The sequence below is a fragment of the Melanostigma gelatinosum genome (assembly GCF_949748355.1).
Source record: "Melanostigma gelatinosum genome assembly, chromosome: 9".
Classification (NCBI taxonomy): Eukaryota; Metazoa; Chordata; class Actinopteri; order Perciformes; family Zoarcidae; genus Melanostigma; species Melanostigma gelatinosum.
This window is the reverse complement of record NC_136642.1, coordinates 24,256,543-24,277,454: the sequence shown is the minus strand read 5'-3', so window position 1 is coordinate 24,277,454 and position 20,912 is coordinate 24,256,543. Positions and strand designations below refer to the sequence as shown.

Genomic DNA, 20,912 nt, shown 5'->3' with positions numbered 1-20,912 from the left:
GTGTGAAGCTTAATATAGGGTTCCTCCCCTTGAGGCCCATTGGTTAAATTCAAAGATGCAGGCGTGGCACGTTTGTACGTGTATGACACCTGGTTGGAGGCCTGAACGTCCGTTCACATTGGCCCCTCCCAGAAGGCGTTTTCTTCTATCAGTGTGTGTGAGATGTTGCATGAGAGAGGACCTGTGAAGCAAGTTGTGAAGAGGGGAGACTACTTAGGGCGTTGTCCCTGCATCTCACTGTCTATTGTTCCTTCCTTATCTCTCTAAAGATGGCGGCCTGTTCCTTGTGGCGCAGTTAAATCAGTAATCTCCCTCCTGCTTCTCCCTGGCCCTAGCGTGTGCTGTGTGCATTGTATGAGTGGTTAATAGAGCTGCATAAGCTAATGGTTATTAAAACTACAAATATGCTAGTGATTAATTAAACTGTATATAAGCTAGTGGCTGATTAAAGCTGTATATAAGCTAATTTTATCAACATTTCACTTTGTCATTATGGATTGTTGAGTCTAGATTTGAAGCGTGTATGAAGTGAATAGTCTGAAGCCTCTGTATGTACATGGAACCAATCAAGACCAACATGAGTGTTGGTCAGTTCTTGTAACATTCCCACTGAAGCACTGATTCATTATCATCTTTTTGTTACATTTCTCGTTACAGAATTGGTTTTATCGTACATTTTGTGGATGAGCAACAAGAAAGGGTCTTGCTCACCAGGGTATAAACTGACAAGCTAATAAAACTCAGATTATCATGATTTAAGGGGTCCGGAGCAGTAACTGAAAGGACTGACAAGGTGAGGAAATGAAACGTATTGATTTCCACCTTCATCTCACAACTAATAGATATGAGTGCTCACTGTCATATGATTGATTATGATGGTTGAGGAATAACTACAGTACACAGTTACAAACAGGTGAGGTCGGAATTAGCATTACGTGACGTCAATACTCTGTCCAGTAGATGGAAACATAAAGGTCATTAAACTAACACAAACACATACTGGTAACAATAAAAAAAAAAAAACACAACTTAGTCATGATTTATACAAAAGCAACAACTTTATTAACAGGCTAGACATAACATTGTGGGGACAAATAAATGATTATTACAAAAGTAAAAACATGGTTAATGACCAGCAGGTCCAAATGTATTGAAAATAGTTATTTAGTTTAAATTAAATCTGTCTGTTACCATGCCAGGAGAAACTATAAAAATAAGACCCAAAGCTAACTCACAGTGTAACGCAGACTTTCAATGTAGGTTCAGTCTAAATACGTTGAGTGTACTTGTGCACAGATGCCATGGAGATGACAGTGAGACAGGTTGCACTGCAAAACACAATAGTGTTGAACTGAATGACTATCGTATACCACAGTGGTGCACACCATTATGCCACGTACTTATTACTATGACTAACCGGGAGGATACGAGGATATCGTTGGGAGAATCATTTACAACACCCTGTACAAACTTGTCTCTTCACCCCCCCATTTCACTCAACAGTCAGCTTCTCACGAGGTGAAGGATGATATTACTGCTTCATGCTGTACGAAAATAGGGGGGGGGAATAGTTTCATGGAAGGTTTGTGATACGAGTTGCACATGAGAAAGCTACACAGTGGTCATGAACTAGACATACATAAAAATATCAGTGTAGCACAATATATTCTCACCAAAATCCTAGATTTAAAAAATGTCCAGGCAAGGTAAAATAAATCAGTGCAGACTGGAGGTAAATGTAAATCTACTTAAAAGAACACAATATTAGTGGTTTTGAATAAGCCCTTTCCAAGCACACTATGAACTCCAGAGTCATTCTGAATGAAGTATAAATATGAGCTCAACCCCAGCACATCACAAATTCCTTTCAAAAATCCACAATGGCTTTCACAGTACGTTGGAGTTGGATGCAGATGACTTCCAATTATCATCTTAGTGTTACTACTTTGTTCATCTGTGCCAATTTGACTTTTTCTTCCAAATCCAAACCTTGTACTGAAACAGTGTGAGCCCTGAGGTGACGGAAGAGTTCATGGACAAGCTGGTCTTTTGAGCAGAATGTTTTGAAGCGATGAGACGGAAATATTGCATACAATCATAAGATAAAACAGTTATATTTTTGGCACAAGAGGGTAGCTGTCTGCTGTGTGTCTACCCTCAGTGCTGGCCCCAGATCGAATTCTCAATAGGGAGGATAGTTTTGTAAAAAAATCCCATTTGGCAAAAAGACCGCGGGAAGGCAGTTACAGTAACAACCCTACATTAAACACTCGTATATCAAGAACTAAATTCGGTAGCATGAGGAATAAGCCCCATCGGTCTTACTGGACGAGAGGTGAATCTATTACGCCTCCACACCGACCAACTCCGGGGGCATGGAGGACTCTGGAGGACTCTGGAGGTTTTCTGTCAAAGTGCTGCTAAAGGGTCTTCGGGGTCGGGCATTTGTGTCTGTGAAAGTGTGGGCAAGAAAAAAAGCAAAAAATAGAAAATATACATTTTGACAGACAAAACCCACACAAATAAAAATTGAATTGATAAACAAGATACGTTCTCATGAAATTGTATCCGTTAGCCCTGGTACACCGATCGCACCATAAGAGGTGGAAATCTGGTCTTTCGAAACAAGGTCACTTGACGGGTCAAGACGCATAGTACACCACCACAACGGCAACTTGCTCATACTCCTTCAGAGCTGCTACCTTCACAGATGATGATGCGATAGGCTGGTTGTCAGTGATCGCTGGGACAACAGATTACTTTAAAATCTGCATTTACTTACAGGTGACATACATGTAACTAGTCACCTTTCCTGGTGAGCGGTTAATCAAAAAGGATGTACTGAGGAAGTAAAGCATGAGTTAGCATATCAGCTCATATCTATCCCCGATGTAATTTAAAACGTCATCGCTTACAGAGACGAACAGTGCATTTCAGCAGTGAACACAGACAGAGGTGGAGGTAGGAATAAGAGGAACGTGCAGAAAAAGACTTCATGAAGCACGTTTTGCCCACTTTCATACCTGTGATCTGGACATTCACTGAAGAGGGTGTGACCATGAGGCGCATGAGACTCATTTGCCTGCGGTAATGGTTAAATGAAACCAAGAGCTCATAAGAGAAAACTTGTATGTTCCGTTTTTTCCGCCTAAGCACATACCCGACACACAGTGCACGTGTATACTAAAGCAGCCGCTGCCTTCTGGTCATGGCCTTTGCTCTGCTTGATGTCTGCCTGCTTTTTGGCATTCTTCTGCTGGGACCGGAACTTCTGGTGCCCACGGGTCATATCTGATGCTAGACCTGAAGAAATGATACAGGAATTTGATCACTACAGCACCATAGAGAAGGTGATGAGCCATAAACTGAGGAAGACTATAAAACCTAGAAACCCCCTGAGAAGAGGGTGGAAAGGAAAACGTGAAGCACAGAGGGGGATGAAAGACGGAGCAACTGGAAACACGAAGCAGTTACACCAGTGGAGACTTCAGATGAAGCAACCTTGACGACTATAGGATCAATAGACTTCAAAATGCAATGGTTGTGAAATATCTTTAAGAACGAGGTTAATTGCCACTTTTTTTGGGTCACAGGGATGAGGCAATTAACTTGGAAATCTCCCCAAAGAAAATCTGACTGCAGATGTCATAGCTGTAACGGATATAATACTATAACTAGGTCAGTGATATGATTGTGTAAGAAGTTTGTTTTTAACTGCTTTTGACGAGGGAGGGACTGTTACTCTGTCAAAACACTGGAGGCAGTCATAAATAACTCCAACAACGGTCTGAGAAAGGATCGAGTGGCGTTACCCATTTCCCTCTCTGCTTGTGACTTTATGTAAACTTACTCAGCAACCTTTTTGACGTGACATTCAAATGCCATCCACCCACGAGCACTGCGGGTGACGTCAGTTCAGTCTGCGCCATGCATCGCTCTCGTGCGGCTAACTAACGCTATCTCTGACTGGTTTAGCAGTGGCGTTAGCCAACTGACCATCTGGTTTTAAGAGCGACGGTTGCAAATGGATAATGTGGAAGACAAGGTCGCCTTGGGGACACACAACTCGCATATTTAAGTCCATCTGTAGAATACATATAATGTTAAAGGAAACTAACTTAATCAAGAGGCAAGCATTCTGTTAGCCGGTAGCTATCGCTCACGCTAGGTTAGGTGACGTTAACGTTAGAATAGTTTGGAGGAACACACGCAGAAAATGGAATGTTAATAGATATTAAGATGTAAAGTAGTGATGTTACGAGATGTGCCGACGCTTCGAAGCGTGTGTCGAGTAATGGAGGGGGCGTTTCCTTGAAGCGCGTATCGAGGCTTGCTTCATTTAGGGGAGGAGCCAAACATGATGACGTCCGAAGCCTCGCTGCCCGGCTGTACCACGTGACTGCTTCGGGAAGTGGTTCAGATTTTGCCGAGAGGTTTGACAGCAATATAAACCACGCAGGCTCCATTCAAAATGTGGGTTGTTGGTGGAGAGTTGTGAGTTTGGATAGTTTGGATGGCGTTTATATAGTTTGGAGAGTTTGGAGAGAGATAGTTTGGATAGTTTGGAGAGTTTAGAGAGAGAGAGTTTGGATAGCGTTTATATAGTTTGGAGAGTTTAGAGAGAGAGAGATAGTTTGGAGAGTTAGGAGAGTGAGGAGAGAAGGATCGGTGATAAGATGGAGCCAGCTAGGAAGAGGAGGATTTCTCCTGTGTGGGAACACTTTGATTTGATAACTCCTAATAAGGTAAGCTAAAGCTAACTCTATTTCAGACACATTAGGTTTGCTTATCAAGAACTGTATTTTTCACAGTTTCTTATTTTATTCAAAGGTGAGGTGTTTATTGTGCTCCAAGGAGTTGGGGTACAATAACAACACCTCATCCATGCTAAGGCATTACCGTGCCTTGCATGAGAATAAGGAGGAAACTGGAGCTTCACCTCGCCATTGTAAGTCATTACAATATTACAAATGCACCATCACAATTTTTCCCTGTTCACTTTTGTTTATTGTGCAAATAAAGACAGGTAACAGACACTGTATTTATTCTCTTTTAACCAGCCACCAGAAAACAAGAGCTGGATGAAGCCCTCGTCTCCATGATAGTGAAGGACACACAGCCCTTCAGTATTGTGGATGATGTTGGATTCAGGGCGTTTGTGTCCAAACTGGATCCCGATTTAAAGTAATAGGATTTTTCAGCCAAACAAAAGCCACCGAAGCAATAAAACGACTGACCTCCGAGTGTGCCACCATTATACGGTCAAAACAAAGCAGAGAGGAAATCCCCCAGGCTTCCACCTCTCATGATGTCACAGGAGGTAATCTATTATTTTACATTTTGAGATTGATTATTCCGATGAGAACACTTAGTAACGTGATCTGTGGTTTCCTCTTAGGTAGCAAACTGTGGCATCGTTTAGACCAGGGGTTCTTAACCTTTTTGACCTCGGGGCCCAACTTTTCAAGTACAAAGTGTCCCGGGGCCCACTCTGACTATATGCATCAAAAGTGTCAGACAACCTGTAGGTCATACAGAAACAGAGCAGTGGGCCTTCAGAGTCAGTAAAAATTTAAGATTTTTGTCCGCATAAAATAAAAAAGTATGTTTCAGTATAAATAACTGCCGGTGGCTGTATCTGTACAGGTAAAGGACAGTATAGGGCTGTAACTACACTATCAGTGAACAACTGCCTCAAATTTGAAGAAGATTGGACAAAGTATGACCATTCTACAGAGTTTCTTCCATGAAGAGATCCAGGCGGAGCTCTAAAAGGACATTTGGAGACCCAAATGGACACATGGTAACCACATGATATTCTGACACACTAAAGGTGTTTCTCCCTTTATATTTTGATATTATATTATTTTACTTTTATTATAAGCCTTTGCAAATTGCAAAAACTATGTATATATGGTCGAAGACATGGTGTGTGAGTAGCGCACTTCCTGTGCTTAATGGCTGAGACCGAGCGCACGAACGAGAATGAGAATAGCTCAGTTACGCAAACGTTGGTTGACGGGTTACGGAAGAGGAGGATAAGGTTTGTACTATAAGTACTAGCGTTTTCTGAAGGCAGGAGCTCCATGGTAACATCCGCTAGCACGTTGTCGGGTCTGTAATGTGTCTTTTTCCGTCGAAATGCTGCAAGATACGACTTGCAGCGGTTATGGCGACTTTGGACAGTGTGTGTGGGCTCCTTTTGTGGAGAAACCATAAGAAATGAAAGAAAATCGATGATTTCTTTGCAAGGATGAGGATTTTGGGCATGCTGGGATACCAAACACGGACATGTTTTGTGACGTATTTGCGCAAACAAGCCGTAGGACCGGAAGGGGAGGGGATCGAGGATGCCGGTGTTGAACAGGCAAAACCCTTGTTCAATAAATGAGATGATAGAATGTGATGATCACAAAGACATTTATTATCATGTGTATGTAAACCTGCATACACAACAAGAAGCCCAGCAGACGTTCCCATGAGCGTTGGATGTTTCGTCGCTACGTGTCGCTTTATTTCTGAACGCTTCAGTGCTTCGTTTGATAGCATTAGCTCACATTCCACACACTGAGCACTCGGCTCTGCCTCGTTGCCTCCGTTCACAAAGCCGTATTTAAGAAAGTCAGGGTTCTACTTGCGCACACATTTAGACTTTTGGGGGGTATGGCACCACTGTCGTGTTCATTTTTTCTTTTTAATAACTTATCCATAACTTTCGCTACAGGCGAGCGGCTAGCGGCTAGCTGAGTGTCTTCTTCTGCTTATTGCAGCTTGTTAAACAACAGACTGACGCATTACCGCCACCATGTGGTGGGAAGCTGTATTGTAACTGACCGTCTCATGGATAACAGTGATATCTCTGGTGTCTTCAATTGATCAATGCGGTCCCGCGGCCCTCGCGGCCCACAGGTGCAAAACTGAAAGTTTTTCGCGGCCCTCTAGGTGGCGCTCGCGGCCCAATCATGGGCCGCGGCCCTATGGTTAAGAATCACTGGTTTAGACACCAGCGTCATGGAGGCACGGAAGACTCAAAATGTAACAGCAGATGCCACTGTGGAGGTCCAGCGCTACCTTTCCGAGCCAAATATAAGCAGGCTGGAAAAGCCTCTGGAGTACTGGGAGAGGCAAAAATTCCTGTATGCAAATTTATATAGACTTGCTCTTGCGTTTTTGTGCACGCCAGCATCTTCTGTACCCTGTGAAAGGGTGTTTTCAAAGGCCGGAGAGGTTGTGTCAAAAAAAAGGAATCGTTTAAAACCAAAAACTGTTGAGAAACTGTTATTTCTGAATAAAAATGAATAAAATGTCCCGTGTCCTGTACATCACTGTCCAAGTTCCACAAGCATATTCAGTCCCCTCTTCCTAGTTCCACAAGCACTTTCACTGTCCTCTGCCTGCTTAAGCCCATGCCATTTTCCTAAAGTGACATAATAACATCATTACACAACCTGCCATATCATATGATACTACCATTTTGGGAAAATGTACACACACAGAACACATTAAAAAAATATTTTATTATGCACATATGTCATAATTTATGTACAGAAATTATTTGGTCATACATTTTTGTAATTCCGTCATTCCCAACAGCCATAACAGACACAAAAATTCAATGCATCACATTATGTGGTTCAGATACAGCTGCCTGTGATTATACACTTGGCCAGTAGGTGGTATCGTGTGCACATGAAGCTTCGAGTAATGAACCCTTTCTCGAACCAATTGGCTGAAGTGTTGCGATGCCTCATGAGGCTTCATCTCGCCATCACTAATGTAAAGGCATTACGAGTCAAATTACATATTTTTTAAATGCCTTACCAGTGAAAATAAACGTATTCCCACAAAATGAAATTCAAGAAACACCGCGCTAATGCGCCTGCCCACAACCTACACTGTGCTGCCTTCATGTGTTGTCAGTGGAACCCGAGAGAACCGTTCGGCGATGTAGGGATATGGGTTGGATGTGAACATTCCTGACAACACCCAAAGGCAGCATCAGCTCCATCCTCTCTTGCAACAGGAAAGGCTTCAAAAAACAATCACATAATACGAAATACGAATGCACCAAGTTTTATGAGCGTATATTAGCACTTAACCGATACAAAACATCTTTCTAAAATCAATGCGCATGGCCAACCACATTTGTGGAATACATATCTGAGTAACATTTTCGGTCTGCATGGTGCAAATTGAAATGCCTACCACAAGGTGTCACGGTACAGACAACAATAAGGCTAAGTTTACTCACACCAACTACTATACTTTCCTCTTGCTGCATATTAACAGCTGTACAATATCATGATGATAGAGACAATATTTGTCTGGCATATAAGCATATGTATCACAAACCTTAAACCTACAGGCACTCTTTTCCTGTTCACTATATTTATCATACATTTAACACTTAACTCTTTAAGTCTCATCATCAACTAGAGGGAGGGGTTACCAGTAAAAATCCCTTTACCTCTGATTATCTGCCACATAGTGTCCGTGGCCCAACTGAGCTTGAAGAATGCATGTTGTCACACATTACTTTGTTGCTCACGCCTCCAGAGCACAACAAAACGCTGAAACTGAATTTCAATATCGGCGTGGCCGCTTTTCACTCATTGAAGGCCACGCCCCCTCCCCTCCTCGTTCACCAATGGAGGAACGACTACGCCACCTGTGTAGAAACATCCATCCAATCAGCCATGCAATTTTCGTTTCCTTGTTTATCCTGCCTGTGCGGCTGCTGCAGATGGCAGCAGTATACATTACCAATCTCTTTAAATTACGAACTTTGCCAAACAGGATCGAAACCTTGCACGTCCAAGAAACGTAGCTTATTTTTTCTGTAGTCAGCGTAGCCTCAATTTTTACCTGACATCACAGGCATCCGAAATATACCTTAGTGCGCAAGGTTACAGAGGATTTCATTGGGTGTTTTGACTGAGAGGTTAAATAGAGCCAGCCTCTTGCACGCCTAGTTTTGTCACTCTCCCACGCAAGCTTACCTGCACTAACTAGAAAGTCCAGTTTCTCAAGCTAGTCCTAGAAAACAGCGGAGAGTCCTGTAGGCAACATGGACCTGGACAGGTGAGAACAAGTCATTATTACTGCGAGGAATAACGCTCGTCAGTTTAACTTCAATTTTTACGTGCTTAAAAATATTTCGTATATCTTTGGTTTCATAGTTGTTTTACACATAGGCATAACAGGCTTTCTCATTGAGAAACTACATCATTTCTATAGGTGCCTTCAACATCTATTTGATTTGGGTGAATTTCAGAAATATCCTAAATGAATATGCTGGTAATATCATAGTGATTGTGTAATAGGAGAACCATTACTGTAATTTAATGAGGTCTTGTTAAGCGTTACTGTTTTTGTATGCACTATTATTATTGCAAAATGTTTTGTTTCACTATAAATATCTGTGTGTGTCTGTGTGTGTGTGTGTGTGCGTGTGTAAATATTATATTGAAATATTGTTCAACGTGTGCCCTTCTTACCATCCTCTCTGAATGATGTCTCAAAAATGACATATTTAGAAATAACTCTTATGTCAGCTTTCTGACATTTTCAGAATTGAACCAGTACAGTTGAGTTATTTAAATGTGGCATACAGGAGTGAACTTACATGAACACACACGTACCGGGCAAATGAAGTTGACGTTTGGTGAGAAACCGCCTGGGGCAGACGCGGCGGCTTGGCAGACGCGGCTTCTGTTAATGACAGATTGGCTTTGCAGTAACAACATGGCTTGTCGTCTCTTCCCATTACCCCCTCGTCCTCCCAGTAAACGGCTGGTGGTGGTGGTACCCAACGACGTGCTGGTGCCCTCTCGCAGAGTGCCGAGCAGCGAGGACGAAGCCTGGAGGAGCTACCTGGAGAACCCGCTGACCGCTGCCACCAAGGCCATGATGAGCATCAACGGAGACGAAGACAGCGCAGCAGCCCTGGGACTGCTGTACGACTACTACAAGGTGTGGAAAGCTTGACATTGCAGCCAATGACATTATGATATAATAAAGACAATTCCCGCATAATGTTTTCAGATTGTTTCAGTTCAATTTTTTGTTGTTGTTGTATTTGCTATAACCTTGTCAGGTTCCCAGAGAGAGGAGATGTGCCTCAAGCGGTGTTAAACCCACAGAGCCTCCTCCGATTGGCCCTGAGAACTGCGGTAGTCTGGAGATTCTAGATTACCAACTTCACGCTCTCAGATCCATGCCCGTCAACCTCTCCCGAAACAACAACACCGCTGCAGAACATCAGGGCTCCAGGTATGGAGACCCCAGAGGAGGAGATTGTAAAGGTGGAGGTGGGGCGGCTCTGGCTCTGGTCAAGACAGAGGGCCAGACATCTGGAAGGTTGTACCGAGAGGAGCCCAGAGAGGAGATGAGGATGGCTTACGAGCAGAGCCACTATGATTTGTCCCACGCCGGGTGCTTGAAAGATGAACACAGAGGCACTCCAGACAGCACATATGAGGACGCTGTAGAAGGAGAGGTGAGACTTGTTCTACAAGAGGGGTGATGTCTTGCTTTGTATGGCGGGTTCACGTTTGCTCCATAAGTGACAGTCCTGCATTATATGTTGCATATATTTTCTTTATCAGATGTACCACAGGAGTCCCTCCTCAGGAGTTGATGAGTCCCACCACAGCCCACCAACGTAAGTTAAAAACTCACAGATGAGGGAAACCATTAAACATACATATGCTTTGGGTTTGTTTATCAGATGTTCAAGGATAAGGCTGGCAATCTTCAAAGTGTGTGTCCTTGTTGACACTTTTAAGATCAAAACCAAGTTTGTGTCTCACTTCATGACTTCCCCAGCCTTTCTGTGGCTCGCCGCCTCAAGCCCATTCCTTCCTTCTGAGCAAGAACTCTCTTAACCTGGGTCACATCAATGTAGATTCATTCTTTTAAACGAAAGCCTCAGTCTCAACATAGCTGGGCACTGGAGTTTGTTTTACTCACAGGAGTGAATGCTGTTTGTTGGGGACTATTTTCAGTTGGATTAATGCACATTTGCTGTCGTGAGAATTTACTGTAAGGCAGCAAGACTCTGTATGTCGGATAGAGTCAAAACAAAAAAAGGAAACTGTGTGAGTGTGTTCATGGTCATGAAGGAACATATGATGATGTGTTCTCTTTTTATTTCGGTCAGAGCTCTATGGCACCAAGGACTAAGATACACCACGATTTGGATACATAATACTTGTTCGTAGATACATTGATTGTTGGTTTGATCTTTTCATGGTATTTGATGACAATAAGAAACATGCAACCAGAACTATCATTTAGAAGTTGTGCTGTTGCATACTTTTGATAAATAGTTACAAGAACCAGTTTGTTTAGAGCCATTAGAACAAGTTCTTCTTCTCAAGCTCAATTTACTCAATAAAACAAATAAATAATAATAATTGTGTGTATATATGTCACTGCCACTGTGAATGAGATATTGAGATATATATATATATATATATATATATATATATATATATATATATATATATATCTCTATATATATCTCTATATATATATCTCTATATATATATATAGAGATATATATCTATATATATATATCTATATATATATATCTCTATATATATATCTATCTATCTATCTATCTATCTATCTATATCTATATCTATATCTATATATATATATATATATATATATATATATATATATATATATATATATATATATATATATATATATATATATATATATATATATATCTCACTCACAGTGGCAGCTTCCAGTACTGTCTGGAGGCCAGCATGTCGCTGCGGCCGTGGCAGGGAGAAGGACCCATGGCTTACCTGAACCGGGGCCAGTTCTATGCTCTGAGACTGTCGAAGGCCGGCTTCACATCGTCCCAACGTCAGCCCAGAGGCAAAGTGCGGGTGAGTGGACCGACCACGTCACGGGGGCCCAATGGGGGCCCGTCCCGTAATGAGCAATGCACCATGGGAGGCTCTGAGCGGCAGCGGGACAGTATTGTACAGGTGAGGGAGGGGCCGTAGTTCATGGAGAGGTAGAGGTTGAGGGTTCTACATTTAGCTTGTTGTCGGGTAGCGTGACATCTTGTTACACTCTGAAATGTAATATAGCTTTTGATTCATTTTTACTCTGCTTGGACCTGGTTATACTGTAATATATTTTGTATATCTTCGCTTCTACTTCAGAGTGTTATCATGGTCGTCTTTGGGGAAGACAAGTGCAGAGACGAGCAGCTGAAGAATTGGAAATACTGGCACTCCCGTCAGCACACTGCCAAACAGAGAGTCCTGGACATTGGTAAGATGATTATTGTCATCAAGTCTGCCTGCTACATCCATGGCCCCTGATGGGGGTTTGCAGGTGGAATAGGATCAGGCCCAGATACACACTTGGATATCGATATTTAGACACCTAAGCTCCACAAAACTACAGAGTTAAAAAAAGGAGAGAGTAAGCAGGTGGCAAACCTGCAGGAGCCTCCTGGAGGATCCTGCCACATATCCCGAGGTTAACCCCGACTCAATTTGAATAACTGTCAAGCCTGGATTCCCACAGGAGCGCTGTGAATAGACAGCCAATGGGTTTCATTTGCATAGTCGTTAACAGGAGAAATAGGCGGAGGCCTGGACTGGAGCCATATCCTGTCCCATCAGCAACAGACAGGCCTCAACCTGTGGTTGGAAACTCCATGGAATGAGGCAGAGATGTCAGACACCATGGTGGGTTTGTCTGTGGCAAGTTCATGCCAGCATCATGGTGAAATCTGTAACCTGACGTGTGTGGGTGGGAATAAACACATAAATGTGATGAGACGTTTTAGGAGGTAACAAGAGCAGTGTGGCATTGTTTTGACTAATTTGGAACTTGATTTGTTGGCAATTTGGTTACACGGGGGAAAAGTTTCCAGATTATGATGTAGACACTGTATGTGAGATAAACTTCTAAATGAATGCGTTGTAAATTAAACCAGTGGTTTCTAACCTTTTAGGCCTGTGACCCCTTTATAAGAAATATCTATGAGTGTCTGAGTTTTGAGCAGTTCCAGCAGACTCTCAGGTTTGTTTAATTAAATGAGGTGTTCAAGGTCCAATATCGTCACAAAGAAAGGCAGAAATTTGAGAAAAGTAAAAAAAATAAAAAGTACTACTAGCGGACTAAACTGCCCAAAAGTATATAAAGTAGTAGTTCCACCATGGCCAGTTACAACAATAAAATGCTAATCATGCCTGAGTGTATCCTTAGGGATTCAAAATGTTTGCTTTGTTGCTTGTAATGTTGTATTGTATTTTTGAAAAAAAAAGAATGAAATGTTAAAATTAGCGCTGACACAAAACGCCCACTGAAACGGTTTTCTCTGATCTTCACTTTGCATCTGCAGCCGACTACAAGGAGAGCTTCAACACCATCGGGAACGTGGAAGAAATTGCCTTCAACGCCGTCTCCTTCACATGGGACGTCAGCGAAGAAGCTCAGGTACAAAAGCAACAGAGGAAACGGGCGGGGCGGGGTGCTGTCTTAAGTCAAAGCAGGAAATGACAATGCCAAGTGACACAGCTCGCACTGTTTGTTCTTCTACCTTCACTGACACACCCACTCAAGCAGTCAACTCAGTTTGGTCATATTTCTTTCTTTCCTTTTGTCAGTACGAAACTCATAGCCACTTGTGGGGAAGTTTGCTCCATGAAACCACAGAATAGTTGGAGCATATGCCCCCCCCCCTTTTTGTAAAGGTGGCCAGTTGGATAAAGACAATTGGCAAACAAGGTACACACACACACACACACACACACACACAGCAGCAGCCCACCCTCAGGGTGTTTTGGGCCCAGGAGGAGGTTGTTGATGAGAACTCCACAAACAGCCTCATTGTGAGAGAGGTAATTGCAGCTTCATGGGTTTGTGGATAAATATTTAATGTTTGGCTCAAACCTTCATTCCACACTTCCTTGTTGTTAGTGTGTTCCGGTTAGAGATGCAGCGATGCTGGCTCAAATAGCTGCATCAATTCAATGCATTTATATTATTGTATTTATTTACTACATTTAGTTTTACAAAGTTAGGAAAGCAATGGTTGAGTCAAGCCTGATGTTGCCTCTCACAAAAGAACACGCTTGTTGTACACCTGCAGTTAAAACAGGAACTCTTCACACATTCCATCTTCTTCACACTGGTTGTTGCCGCTTGCTGTGTTTCACCGAGCAGCTCTCCGGTGATTAGGGGGGAGGGATCCTTTTTATGACTTTTCTTCTGGTGTCATCATATTTGGTTTTGAGTGAAATGTCTCCACAAGTATAAGATGGACTACCATCAAATTTGGCAAACAATCAAGTGAAATAGCTATGGTGACCCACTGGGCACTTTACAGGTATTTGTAACTCAATCTCATCACCCATTGGCTATTGGTCTGATGACAATTTAGCCTCTGGGGGCAAGGGCCAATATTTCTGGTGTTTCATCAGATACCCTGACCAAGACTTCCTTTCCCGTGCGGCGGCCGTTGTTTACACTCCGATTAGCAACTTGAGACGCCAGCCTGGAGTTGAGAGACGATGTCTAACTTCGGATTGTTTCACGAGTAGCCAGTTTAACAAGCACATTTTTAAACGAATAAAAAAAGCCAAATCATTGTCGGACTGTAGCCGGTGGATTCCCATATTGCATTTCAGCCAATGCACTCAGCCACTTTTGCTCTCCGCACAAACTTTTTAACCCACATTGAACCAAAGCACGCTCCAACGCGGTCGGGCAATCGGACTACAATTGGAAACTAGAACGCTTCCGATACCGAAGGCATTCATATGCCAGGATCTGTCCAAGATCATTTTGAATATTATGATATACGTAAAGCCTCACCAGAATATTCCAGTGCGAGGATTGAATGCTGGTGGCTGAGCAGGGTGAGGCTCTGGTTGTGTTGATTGTGGATGTCAGTGCTTGGCTATGCTGTCAGAAACCAGATGATGGTTATCAGCCTCGCTGCTGCACACTGCCGGTCCTCTGAGCCCCCACACAGACCCAGAGCCTGCTGGAACACATGTGGAAGAGGTGGAGACTGTTTGTCACCGAGACATTTAGGTTCTCCAAAACCTAATTGGATGTCCAATCAGGCTCTGAAGACGCTGACGTCCAAATTGTTATTTTTGGTGCAAATTATTATTATTATTATTATTTTGTTTTGGCCTGGCTCTGCTGTTGCCAAGCAACACTCCTCATCCTCATTGTAATGGGAGCGTGGAATGTGTTTGCAGGGGAGATGAGCTGCTTCCTGCTGCATGAGTGTGTTTTTTGTTGTGTTTGTTTGTTTGTTTGTGCCTGGTTGAGAGGATGGAACCGAACAGCCACTTACCGGTGCCCTCGTGAACCTTTCTCTTTTTAGGAAGGCGTTTGAAAGCTCAGTGTGGGCGCTCACACACACACACACACACACACACACACACACACACACACACACACACACACACACACACACACACACACACACACACACACACACACACACACACACACACACACACACACACACACACACACACACACACACACACACACACACACACACACACACACACACACACACACACACACACACACACACACACACACACACACACACACACACACACACACACACACACACACTAGCAGCAACACGTCCAGCGCTTCTGGAGGAAATGAAATGGCTTGGGTCTGTGGAGGTGTGGGTCTGTGGAGGTGTGTAGGAGGCTCAAGTGTGCTTCAGGCCTTTCCAGCAATCAGCCCTCACCTCTGCAGGTCCAGGCACGATGCAGCTGATGCCGTGTAGTGGGAACATTTGCTGTTGAGCCGCGGTGAGCAATCTCTACCGTTATCCGTCTCCGCCGACCTGTTGCTCAGGCGGTCGGACCTGTTCATCAGGAGTCTATGTTGGTTTAGATGTTTTGGCATCATCATCAATCATAGCAGGAGTCTGTTCCGTCATGCAGCTGAAGGTGCAAATATAACCATTAGTATCATTAAACGTGTAAACGTCATGGTTTAGATAAGTTTTGCGACTGTACTGGAACTTGGATGAAATTTTGTGAATTTCCTTTTTTCCCTCTCACAAGCTGTTAAATGATTCAGCAGCTCTGCTCCATTATTTAGCTCCGGGACGGCGTGATGTGGTAGCGAAGAGTAGTTCAGTATTTCTGCACGCCAAACACACCGTCCTCTAAATCAAGAGTTCATTGCAGTGCATTCCATTTAACAGGTGCACCACGACGTATCATCTGTCACTCAGCTTGTTGTAAGTAAACTCCAGACATTTTCTGACTTCTTTCTGCTTCCTAGGTCTTCATCTCTGCAAACTGTCTGAGCACAGACTTCTCTTCGCAGAAGGGCGTGAAGGGGATGCCTCTGATAATCCAGATCGACACCTACAGCTACAACAGCTGCAGCAGCAGGCCCATCCACAGGGCCTTCGCTCAGATCAAGGTCTTCTGTGACAAGGTGAGGATGTCCTGCTGGCACAAGTCAGTTCTCTGGTCTGCTCAGGACCACTTTGATCAACTTTTGTTGTTTTTTGCTTTACGCTGACTGTCTTTGAGCAGACTCTTGTCTTTTCTGTCCCGTCAACGCCTTTCATCTTTTTGCAGGGCGCTGAGAGGAAGCTTCGAGATGAGGAGAAGAAGCAGCTCAGGAAGAGGATGAAAGGTAAAAACATTCGTTTGGCTAAATAATGAAGTATGAATTACATATACTTCACATGTACATCACGTATAGAAATAATGTTTGTGAGCTTGATTTAAAATCAATGGAAGCCAGGGAAATGTAATCAAATCTGCACTTGGAGTGGTTGCCTGGCAACAGATGCTGAGTTCACACTCTCTCTCTGGGTTAGGGAAAAATGGCAGCACAGGGCTGACCTCTCCCTGCAGGAGGGCTGATAGCATGCTGTTCAAAACCATGATGGACCTGGACTCCCAGCCTGTCCTCTTCATTCCTGACGTCTACTTTGGAAACATGCAGAGAGCCGGGCAGGTGAGGGACCCCTCCCTGTCACACACACACACACACACACACACACACACACACACACACACACACACACACACACACACACATACACACACACACACACACACTGGTCCTGCAGTGTACCTCATGTTGCCTTTCTACTCCATCTGCAGGTGTTTGCTTTCAACACTGAAGAGGGCTCCAGAGATGGGTTAGTATCACACTGTTCTGTTCACGCCTCTGGTTTGATGATCTCCACGTCGAAAATCCACTTGTTAGAGTTCCAGTAATTTTCCCTTTAAATGTTGTTGATGATGTTGATGACGACTGTGTGTGTTTCAGAAGTGTCCTTGTGAAAAGGCCGTCATCTGCCTCTGAGGAAGACGTCCGTCCACCTCAGCCCAAGAAGTCCAAAGTGGAAGAGGAGAGCAAAGGTTGGTAAATGTTGGGTTGTCTCTCATTACAGGGTTTTGGTCTCATACAGTATTATTTAACTGAATGGATTTGAATGCCTTGTCGATTCCATTTCCTCATCAGTTCTGCTGTATGTGAGGAAGGAGAGTGATGAAGTGTTTGATGCCCTAATGCTGCGCACTCCAACCCTACAGGCATTGATGGAGGCAGTGAGTGTTGATGAGCTGCTTTACTCTGAAACAACACAAACACAAGGAATAGTAATGATACATTTAGTACCTCATGGTGCTTCAACGTGTTACAAATGCACTTGTTTTCTTCTGTGTTCCACAGATCTCAGAGAAATATGCAGTACCTATTGCAAAGATGGTCAAAATCTACCAAAAAAGCAAAAAAGGGTGAGTGAGTCAAACTATTGAGGCTGTACAGAGGCACCGTGGGGCTGAGCTAAACGCTAACGTCTAAGAGGCTTCAAAAAAGTTGTTGAGGCACAAAAGCAGAAAACCACTTCACAGCGGCAGGGGGATCGCCAGAGTCCGTAGTGGACCATGCATGTGTGTATCAAATATTCTTTTCAGGTGATTATACACTAAAGAAAACATACTTAATAATATTATATTATTACCAATACTACCCGTAAACGCTACACACTGGCCCGCTTTAAATAGTTGTTATTTTGGGCCGAAATGACCATCCGTAGATTGATGCTGGCATGGCTAAAGTGACATGCAGATCACACGCCTTCAAGTGACCCAGGCACTCGTGACTGTTGACGTGTTCGGTCTTCCTCAGGGTCCTGGTGAACATGGACGACAACATCATCCAGCACTACTCCAACGAGGACACCTTCATCCTGGCTATTGACGGCTCAGCAGAATCTTTGCGCGTCACTCTGTCAGAAATCTGACAGCTGTCGGCCACAGCGCTGTGCTCACCAGCGGGTCAGCGGTAATCCCCGGCTTCAGCCACGTGCAGCACTTGTGAACGTTGCTAGCAGTATTAGACGATGGTGCCAAAATGTGTTCCTTGAGGGCGGCCTCGGAGGAGCCTCTGTTCGGCTCCACCTTGCAAAATCCAGCTTCACCTCACCTGCTGCAGTGCCCGTTTACTACACGACCTGCTGTAGGAGGAAAACTCATGGAAGTGTCCATGATTTGGACACTTCCATGATATTTCCTGGCTAACTGCCCGCAGAAGTCTCGAGTAGCCGATTGGAGTTAACGTGTTAATACTTGCTCCTTCAAAAGAGAGGCCTTTATCCAGGTCACCGCAAAGCACCCAGCCAGCCTGCTGTGGTTTCACAGGAAGAAGACGACACGGCGCACAGCGGCCTCATTGAATTAACAGCAGGGACTGCTGCTTGCTTCCTCTGTCCCGTTAGCCCTACTCGTGGTGGAAGCTTTAAAACCACTTCATCTGATGTAAAGTTTCTTGCTTCAAAGCAAGTCAATGCAACATGTTGTGCTGGCACTCAACCTATCAAGCTGAATGGCTTATTGGTTTGTATGTATATAATAATGTTTTTAGATGTGTCTCAAACTGCAGTCATGCTTCGAAGTCAAAATGAACTTGCCCGTATCTTTCCTGGTTGTCCATCTTTGTTTCATTGATTTGCCACATGTACTGCATACTAAATGATTCCAGTGAAATACCACTTACCCCAGACCGTGACCACATGCTGAGGCACCATTATGGAAGCAGACAGTGAGTCTGCAGGATGCTGTTAAACTGTTTGGCTTCCTCTGTGTATGTGTTTATTGCCTTTCCTTCCACTGAAGAGACTGTAGACGTGAGTATAAAGGACATTAGTTCGGGACTTATGGGGCCCAACTGCTGCATCCATTTACACAATCCAATGCTTATTGCTCTTTTCTAACCTACTGCCTGTGTTTACCACATTGACAGCTTCAGCATCCTGCATTTGCTCCATGCACCATCATGTACAGTCTTTTGAATGAGTCAATAAATATAGTTTTATAAGCAGTCACTTGTCTTGCTTTTTACCACTTTCTGATAAGGCACCCTTTATAAAGGCTTGTCATTAATGGCTTTATTAACAGTTAATCAGCTACTAATATCTATAAATCATGTAAACCACTAACAAGAGCATATTTCTGGTTACCAGGTTGAAAAAAAATCATTGTGGTGGTTTTTTATCCATTCTTTTTGGTAACAAATGCAATTATAAATGCTTAATATGTTCTTCATCAGTGGATTTTGGTCCATATCCTCTGCAGCCCAACTTCTGGGTTTTTACTTTTCATAACCTGGAAACACAAAAGTTGTTCTTATTAAAGGCAATAAGGCAGATCTCTCTGAGCGTCACGCGAGCCATCCTCTGTTTCTTTCTTTAAATAGAGGTGACATTTCAGTGAAAAAACCAAGAATCCTTCTGAAAGGTGTTTATCAACGATCGCAAAAGCCTTATTTGAGAAATAGTCTTATGCCAGTTCCACATTTCATGCACTTTCAACTCTTTATCTCCTGATTCATACATTCAAACATCTTTCATACATCAGGAGTTTAACACAACTTTTAAATCATATCTATAATTCATGAAAACATTCAAAACCGCTGATTGAGATTTTTAAATGTTGACCCACATCCCCAACTCATTCATCACACAACTTCAGCTGCTCCAATGAAGGGAGGAGCCCAGGTTAGCGCCTCTCAGCAGCCAGCATTCACACAGAGTGTGAGGAGAAGTCAGTGCGTTCCTGTCAGGACCGAAGGGCTTTAGTTCAGTGTGACAGGTCAGAGATCAAACTCAACTGACTGCTAGTTTTGCAATGTTGGTGACCTTTGACCCAGACTGACATATTTCTGGACCGCTACAGGACGGATGCAATGATAATGTGTACAGATGGAGGATGAATCTTACTGACTTCGGTGGCTCCCTTACCTTTTCTTTCAGTGAAATATCTCAGTACAGACGTTCATGCTCTCTACTCTTCATGTAGCACTGTTATTAGGTCAATATGTACCAGCATGTTAGCATGCTGATGTTAGCATTTAGCTCAAAGCCCTGCTCTCAATGAGCTGCTAGCGTGTCTGTTGACTTCTGTTTCCTCCGTTACTACGAGATATCAACTGCAGCATAAAGTCAATCATGTTTATCATTGATATGACTGGTGTGCTGTTCCGAGCCATACTCTTGACTCAACAGAGCGGTTAGGCCTACTGTGGATAAACTTTACCAAATAATTAATGACCAGATTTCAGAGTTACTAAAACTAGAAGCAATAGAACCCAAACTGTGTTTTTGAGGACAATATTCATTGTCTGTCAAACATGCTTATCCTCCTCATACCTTCTGGCTTAGAATGGTCCTGAGTGGGACTTGGGTCAGTGCTCGCTCTCATTATGAACACACTGGTAACATGTATGCTCTCATATGTCTTGTTAGTTATGGGCCAACACATCCACGATACAATATATATATATGCAATAAGTTAATGGAGGCTGAACGTTATCGGCCACACTGAAGCCACAATATTACAATTAACCAGACGTCACATGAA

General features: G+C 43.3%; 1 protein-coding gene across 3 annotated transcripts; it reads left to right on the top strand.

Moving 5' to 3' along the window:
- The first annotated feature begins 8,921 nt into the window (after positions 1-8,921).
- On the top strand, positions 8,922-19,344 carry LOC306781787 (grainyhead-like protein 2 homolog). Of its 3 annotated transcripts, none has more exons than XM_079274809.1 (15): positions 8,922-9,081; positions 9,786-9,972; positions 10,097-10,498; positions 10,608-10,663; positions 11,750-11,906; positions 12,189-12,300; positions 13,382-13,476; positions 16,312-16,470; positions 16,617-16,674; positions 16,862-17,001; positions 17,151-17,188; positions 17,320-17,411; positions 17,515-17,600; positions 17,725-17,789; positions 18,184-19,344. In XM_079274809.1, the coding sequence occupies exons 1-15, from the start codon at positions 9,068-9,070 to the stop codon at positions 18,296-18,298; spliced, it is 1,776 nt and encodes a 591-aa protein (XP_079130935.1). In that variant the 5' UTR covers positions 8,922-9,067; the 3' UTR covers positions 18,299-19,344. The 3 variants fall into 3 exon arrangements, with proteins under 3 accessions (XP_079130935.1, XP_079130934.1, XP_079130933.1); XM_079274808.1 differs by having other exon boundaries at positions 11,750-12,008; positions 17,323-17,411; XM_079274807.1 differs by having other exon boundaries at positions 11,750-12,008.
- The last annotated feature ends 1,568 nt before the right edge of the window (positions 19,345-20,912 follow it).

Bases quoted from the DNA above. Each gene is read 5' to 3' on its own strand.
- LOC306781787 (XM_079274807.1), top strand. The intron at 17,412-17,514 runs GTTGGTAAATGT...TTTCCTCATCAG, and splicing joins AGTGGAAGAGGAGAGCAAAG to TTCTGCTGTATGTGAGGAAG. The intron at 17,601-17,724 runs GTGAGTGTTGAT...TGTGTTCCACAG, and splicing joins TACAGGCATTGATGGAGGCA to ATCTCAGAGAAATATGCAGT.